Source organism: Mchenga conophoros, linkage group LG6 (assembly GCF_057382185.1).
Source record: "Mchenga conophoros isolate Kocher_MC1m ecotype Shallow Benthic linkage group LG6, M_conophoros_male_GT1.1, whole genome shotgun sequence".
Taxonomy (NCBI): Eukaryota; Metazoa; Chordata; class Actinopteri; order Cichliformes; family Cichlidae; genus Mchenga; species Mchenga conophoros.
Window position 1 is genome coordinate 43,269,252 of NC_140531.1, and position 7,314 is coordinate 43,276,565.

The 7,314-nt window shown below is 38.8% G+C and overlaps 1 protein-coding gene and 1 long non-coding RNA gene across 2 annotated transcripts; one reads left to right on the forward strand and one right to left on the reverse strand.

The window, feature by feature from the left end:
• Nucleotides 1-543: 543 nt before the first annotated feature.
• On the forward strand, nucleotides 544-5,139 carry LOC146573429 (uncharacterized). Its single transcript, XR_014892828.1, has 3 exons — nucleotides 544-597; nucleotides 3,169-3,194; nucleotides 3,503-5,139. It is a non-coding gene; the product is annotated as an uncharacterized LOC146573429 (long non-coding RNA).
• A 44-nt stretch (nucleotides 5,140-5,183) lies between these two features.
• LOC146573430 (uncharacterized) lies at nucleotides 5,184-7,169 on the reverse strand. Its single transcript, XM_085278530.1, has 5 exons — nucleotides 7,146-7,169; nucleotides 6,538-6,640; nucleotides 6,406-6,458; nucleotides 6,215-6,293; nucleotides 5,184-5,994 (listed from the first exon to the last, which is right to left on the reverse strand). Exons 1-5 carry the CDS (start codon nucleotides 7,167-7,169, stop codon nucleotides 5,660-5,662), a joined length of 594 nt encoding a protein of 197 aa, XP_085134656.1. The 3' UTR covers nucleotides 5,184-5,659.
• Nucleotides 7,170-7,314: the final 145 nt, after the last annotated feature.

The following is a 7,314-nucleotide window of genomic DNA, read 5'->3' on the forward strand; positions in this document are numbered from 1 at the left end:
GATAAATATTGAAATATCTTTTGAATTAGTTAAATGTCAGAATAAAGAGAGAGAGATCTGTCTATTTATTATCACTTTCATCAAATTTAGGAGTACATATACACTAAGTTTGTTAATTAATAAGAAAACTCCAGACGATTCCATTCTGAGCTGAAGAAGCTTCTGATAGGTTAGTAGAGTCCATGTGAGTAAACTGGTGGCACAGCTGTGGATGCATATAAGGCAAAACACAGAGCCTGTTTCTGTGACATGGGAACATCAAGAGATGTCAACAAAACACCAGGAAAAGAATCGTGGAGCTCCATAAATGTGGCTCAGTTTGAATACAATTTGGTGCCATTTGCAATTAAGAAATACAGATAGTTTCTCTCTTTACTCTTAAAGTTAACAAATATGTTTTTTATATTTATCAATCTAAAAAAATAAACATTTAGTCTGATTTGATCTTACAATTAAAAAAGTGTTTGTTTTGATCTGAAGAGTTTGTAAATATCTGGTTTCAACTGTATATTTTATGATTGTCAGCACAAAGAGGGAGAGAGAGGAACAGAGAGAGAGATGGAGAATGAGGACAGAACAGAGGTGAAACAAGAGCAGGTGAGACACACATGTTAGTCAAATGGTCGTTTGCCAAAAGTATCACCGTATCATAGGTCCTCATGTATCTCGTACCTAGTGTTTCTTTTTAGGTTTGCTATTTTTCAAATTCTATATTTATTAAGTTATGCAGCTTGTTTGCACAACAAGGATAAATAATTATATAAACTTTTCTCAATCTAAATATTGTACTTTGGTAGAATTAAAAAATAAGTGTAGTGCAGGTCTATGATGGTTTTTAGTGCTACTATCATCTAGTTCTGATTCTGGTTCTGTCTTGGTTAAGTCCTCAGTAGTCCTGATTTTGAACTGTTGTAGTCCTGTTTTAATTCTGGATCAGTTCTGCGTCTGGTTGAATTGGGGTTTAGTCCCTGTGTCTTGATACAGCCCCGACTTCGTTCTGTCTTGCTGCTTAATTAAAAAACTAGTTTAAGGTGTCCTGCATGTGTGATATATATATTTCCCTATATGAAGTCATTATTTTTTGAACAAAACTCAAAACAGAGCCAATTAATCTTTCAGTCATTTCTAACCCCACCCCCCCAAAAAAAAAAAAATCCCACATGCATACTACCCTTTAGGGCTAAGCCCCGGGTGTTTCAAATGTCTGGCTCCGCCTCTGCTCAGAACAGCTGTTAAGGTTCATAACCTCAGCTCTGTGCGATGTTTTCCATGTGGTTAGGGGTTATGTAGCCATGTTAAAGTTTGTTCCATTTGTTGTAGCCACGTGTTTCATATTGGGTTGTTCTAGCGATGTAACAGCGTGCAGGAGTTTAGTGAAACTCCCACAGCACAGTAGCTGTTTCCAATGACCGCTGCAGAGCACTAACATACTGAAATTGGTTTGTAAAAAACAAACACACAACTAACATGTCTACTGTGCATTTTGACCTGGGAATATTGTCCGTTGACTCCATTCAGCTTGAGAGTTGCTTGACAGCAAGGCAGCAAGCAGAGCTTCAGAGCATCAGTCCACGAGACTGCAAGAAATGGAAATGCACTTCAAGAGAAAACAGTTGGAGATTGGGACAAAGGATGGGAAGAAACAGGAAAACTTGACACAGAGAGGCTGTGGTTGGTCCATGAGGAGAAAATAAAAGAACGTGGGGTTAAGTTCAGGACTAAAAGTATTAATTCTCAAGCTGCTGGGGTCCACATCTCTCTTTCCTTTCCTTGTGTGATGTTCACAAGAACATTAGTCTATTTCCTCTAGTTTCTGAGAAGAATATGGGAGAATATTTCTGGGACTAATGACCCAAAGGTGCCTGGACCCTGGATGGGAAATGGACTGATCTCTACAGTATCTGAGCTCAGGTGGCAGAGCAGGTCAGCCACTAATCAGAAGGTCGGTGGTTCGATCCCAGGCTGCCTCCTGGCTGCATGCCAAATATCCTTGGGCAAGATACTAACCCGTGTTTGCCTACTGGTGGTGGTCAGAGGGCCCGGTGGCGCCAGTGTCCGGCAGCCTCTCCTCTGTCAGTGCGCCCCAGGGTGGCTATGGCTACAATGTAGCTGCCATCACCAGTGGGTGGATGACTGAATGTAGTGTAAAGCGCTATCCGGTCTTTAAGTGATGACGTGACGAATCCTACTTCCGGGCCTAAAGTAGTCTGCGTTTAATATGGCTTTTGTGTTGTTAACATGTTTAATGTTTTGTATTTTCTTCTATTTAATCTCAAAAAGCTCCTAAAACAGTCAGTGATCCCTGTTGACCTCCCTCGGCTTTTATTACCGCTAATCATTTATTTAGGCTCAGTTTTTAAAACCTTAGGATGTAACTACAGCCCAGCCCATGCAGCAGTATATGAATGACTCGTATTGTGGATGGATTATCTCAGTTGTTCTCCTGGCTGAAGTTTGGTCCTTTTACAGCATCCTGCCATGCGATTACATTTGTTCCTGACCACCGAGAACACTCACGTTAACTTTTATCGAGTGGAAAAAAAGTTAGCTTGTTTATATTATGCTAACATAGCTGTGTCGCTAGCTGTCACGTAGCACATCATTATATACCAGCTAGCCCAACTTCAGTAACCCTACAAACGTCACTGCTGTTTAGTTTTCTGTCTTCATTTATGCTGGAAGTGATAGCAGAGCTGTACGTTTTAATTTGTTTCCAAAACCCCGCAGTCAGGACATGCTATATTGTATTTAGATAGAAGCTAGCGAGCTAACTCCCTGCTAACTTCTAACTCCGTTAAATGTCATAAATTCCGTTTTCATGGATGCCTGGATGTTAAACTCAATTGTTACACCTGGTAGAGCAGAACGCTGATCATTTTATTAAAGATGAAAGACTTTAGACAGTTTTTCAACTCCCAGTAATGCCATAGTGATCGTTTGATATATGGACCTGCAGCGGAGTTTAGACCCAGACACGGCTAGTGACGTCAAATTTACAAATTTGTCCTGGGACATCGTGTAAATGTTGTCCCAGGGACATCGTGTAAATGTTGTCCCAGGGACATCGTGTGATAGCTTGTTAATAATGGAATGAAAATTATTGATTGTTATTAACTTGTGAAAAAGAAGTGTAACAAATCCACATGTTATGTTCTTACACCCTTACAGAAACTGTGACTCCTTCACAATGTCAGGTAAATGTCAACTCAAGTTGAATAATCAACCAATCAAGCCTTTTTAGCCTTTTTACATGCAATGTTACACGTACAACTGTCCCTGGGACATCATGTAGAAGTTGTCCCAGGGACATCATGTTAAAGTTGCCAGAGACATACCATATGAAAGTTTAGCTTCTTTTAGCCCCTGTTTGTTTTATATTATATATATATATTTTTTTTTAATATTATATTTAATATTTACATTGTATTGCAAAAAACCCCAAAACAAGTTAAAATGAATTAATTATTATTGACTAATTAAACCTTCGTTATTTTTCCACCAGAAATGGACGATAAAATTAGAAGAAGTGTTCTGAATGAAGAAAAAAAAAGAACTGGAAAAGATACACAACTTTGTGTGCATGTGTCACAATGCCAGGAGGACCCATTCAGTGTTGTGTTAGAAAAATTGAACTCATTAACCCTTCATGGACATTATAAATGTTTAAATGTTGCCTCAGGTAAAGACAGGAAAAGAGACTATTACAAATTCAACTGCATCAGAGCTGGGAAAAAAGTCGAAACAGCTACAGAGCAGTGGGCTGTAAGGCCTATGTTTCATTTAAAGTACTCAAATGTTGGAAAGACCACACAGTCATCGTGCAGCGTACATATGATAAGCATGATGGGCATGATCCTTCGGACCCAAAAGACGCACATTTCAACAATATTTCCAGTGATTTGAGGAGGAAGATTGAGGAACTGCTTTCCCTTGGAACTAAGCCAGCCATCATACTAACCGAATGTCATAAATCGGCCAAAGAACATGGACACAGAGATCTTCACAACAGAGAGCATTTTGTCACACCACGTGACATTGACAGTGTTAGAACCTGCATGATGAGGAAGAAGCACTTTAACTGTGGAGACAGTCAATGTGTACATACCTTACTTAATGGAAAACATCAAGAACATGTTCTCTTCTATCAACCATACACATCTGACCAAGAACTAATGATTGTTTTGCAGACACCTGTAATGAAATCAAACATGGAGAACTATGCAAAACAGTTAGTATTTGTTGACACCACGCACTGCGTTAACCAGTATTCATTTCCCTTATTCACACTTGTTGTAAGAGATGATCATGGGCATGGAGTCCCTGTGGCCTATGCTATTGTCAGCAACGAAAGTCAGAAAACCCTGGAAACTGTACTTGGAATAGTTTGTGAGCATTTCCCAACTTCCCCGAGGTAAATAATACATTGACAGCTATTAATTTTGAAATAATTCCTTTTCAAAAAAGTTATAACATGCCAGAATCTAATGCTATAGCTGCAGCATGGGCTGCAAAAAACTTTCCTTTCCAGTTGTTAAAGTTATTCCTATAGGCTGTATGCAGTATTTTATATATCTACTTGTGAGTTGAAATGTTTAATTTGGCATTGAAGTGGTGCTTTGAGATAGCAAAAACATTTTCATACTGTTTAATCTCATTTAGTGTTTTCTTTTTTTCTGTAGAGCATTTATGGTTGACAAAGACTTTGCGGAAATAAATGCTTTGCAGAAGGTTTTTCCAGAGTCAGCTATCCTTCTATGCTGGTACCATGTCTTGCAGGTAAACCACATTGTTTTCTTTTCACATTGTCTAAGATGCACCTGAAACACATTTTTACAACAGGGTCCTGTTGTTATGATTTGCCTCATTGTGATATTCACCTACTCAGGTTAATGAATATAAAGGGATAAAATGTTGAGTGACTTTGTCCATTCATTTAAGACCACAGTGCACTCATCTTCTGGTGGCTGCTTCCCAAAGCTCTTTTTGACATTTAAAAATATGTTTGCCTGGTTGATTTCTGTAATGCACAGGTCCTCTTGTCCAGTGAGTGACAAAGTTATTTTTGGACGTCAGCTTTCTTTTATGCTTTTTGTACAGCTGCTCCTCTGTCTCTCTCTCCAGATGAACTTTTTTTCTCTTACATTCACAGGCTGTTAATCGATGGCTTTCAAAATCTAAACACTAAACACTGTTACTTTAGTTTTGGCCTTCTTAGGCCTGTCAAGAATCATTGCGGGCAGTTTGGCTTTACGGCCCTAAAAAAGAAAAAGTGCAAACACCAAAAGAGCAGAGAGAGACACACACACGCGCACAAAGTTAAATGCTTTTGTTTACATGGTGTAATTGTGTATATGTTGCAGCAAATGCACAACTTCCAGCCACATTGTCACTTCATTGATACGAGTAACCCGGATTTATTTCAGGTGACATCAAAATCACGAAATGTATACCTACCCCAATCAAACCTCTGAAAACATGAACTGACATGTTCTCTGCGTTGATTCTGCGCTTGATCTCGTCTTCTGTTATTGTGTAGGTTTTCTTTTTTGAGCTTGGTACAGATAAGCGACCATGCACTCTGTAAACTGTACTAGTTCCTTCTGAATCAGTTTGGAATTCTGTATCTGCATCGATCCTGTCAACATCACCAGCAGCAGCATTATCTGTACTCAGACTTGTGCCGTATACTTTCTTTTTCGTTGTCTTCAGTCTGTGTACCTTCATCTCTTTCAGTCTGTGTGCCTTCATCTCTTTCAGTCTGTGTGCCTTCATCTCTTTCAGTCTGTGTGCCTTCATCTCTGACTGTCAGTCCTCCTATCTCACTGTTACTTGTCGGTTTGCTGCAGATGTTCTCTCCCTTAGGAACTTTTCCTTTGTCATTCGCTGCCTGATGCTTTCCCTGATGACATTCTTCACTGGCTACTTCTATTGCTCCTCCTGTATAGCCACCCACTATGCTGCACAACTCCTTTCCCTCTGCTGTGCTGCACTGTGCTGTTACATAAAGAAGAATGATATAAACAGCACTATATCAATTTAATTGTGAAGAGAAATCCCCACAATACGACACAGTTATGTCTAAAATAGTTTTGTGTAAAAACTGGATCTTGAAACGTCCACTTTAATAACACAGTCCGGGTGTGCAAAGGCAAAATTATGAAAAAATTTTCACTTTAAACATTTTTGGACATTGTTTAGTTATATTGTGACTTACTCTCACAGAAGATACAGATGCCACAACCAGACTTTGAACAACGCATGTGCTTGTAGGCACCACATTTCTGGCACTGCACCTGTGAATTAAAAAAAAAAAAAAAGAAGAAGAAGAAATAAACAAACAAAAAACAAATGAACAAAGTCCATTAAATAAACAATCTATATGGCTAAGGACATGTCATAGCGTACCCGGTCTTTGGCTGCAATCACGAACCAGCACTGACTGCACTTCCTAGTTCGATCTGCAAAATATAATTTGTTTAAGTACAAGTTACATTTTCCAATGTTAGAGAAAAAGAAGGCAGCTAATTTTATCTGTACCTATTGAGGAAAATAAGTAGTGGCAAAGTCGGGACCTGAGCTTTGTGATTTCAGTGTTGTACTCCTCCACTTGTGTTTTACCGTCAATGAGAGATTGGGCAAACTAATAACTGACGAAGAAGAATAAAAAAAAAGAACAAAAAGAATTAGATTAACAAAGAAATGTTTGTTTGTTTTTAAACCCCCCCACCCCACCCCCCGAGAAAAAAAAACAGAGCAACCAAAGCAAAGCATTACTGCTGAAATGGTTCAATCTACAAAAAAAATTGAGATTTTACCATCCTGCCTCTAAGGCTTTAAAAACTGAATAGGCAAAAATGTAAACATTACTTATATAGGTTAAAGCTATAGTTTTCAGTACCATGACGACATGCACTCCACATGAGTTCCCATCCTGTTGATGTGGGTGGCTCACATGTGACAAGGTCCACTCTCCAGTGCAGCCTCTTGCTGAAGCAAATGAGCTGAGAGATCGCAGTTATTACAAATAAAAAGCATATAGAGAAATCAATAACCACGTTCGGTAATGATTTCAATTAAATTAAATATGTTATGTTAAATATGTTAATTAATTACCTCCAGTTTTTCAACACCGCACTTTTTCTGACCTCCGACTCGTCAAATGAATTCATATAGACTATGGTCCTCTTGGGTATGTCACAAAACTGTTTTGTAAAAAGATGGATATGGTAGGCTTGGGCCTTGAGCTTTCCTAATGAGGGACTGTTGGGGGAAAACTCTGTAAAAGACCCAGGAGAAATAAAGACACAATGAGAC

Coding starts and splice junctions, on each gene's coding strand:
- LOC146573430 (XM_085278530.1), bottom strand. CDS start 7,169: ATGAATTCATTTGACGAGTCGGAG. Junction 6,459..6,537: donor CTACTTATTTTCCTCAATAG/GTACAGATAAAA, acceptor TATATTTTGCAG/ATCGAACTAGGAAGTGCAGT. Junction 6,294..6,405: donor TGATTGCAGCCAAAGACCGG/GTACGCTATGAC, acceptor TTTAATTCACAG/GTGCAGTGCCAGAAATGTGG.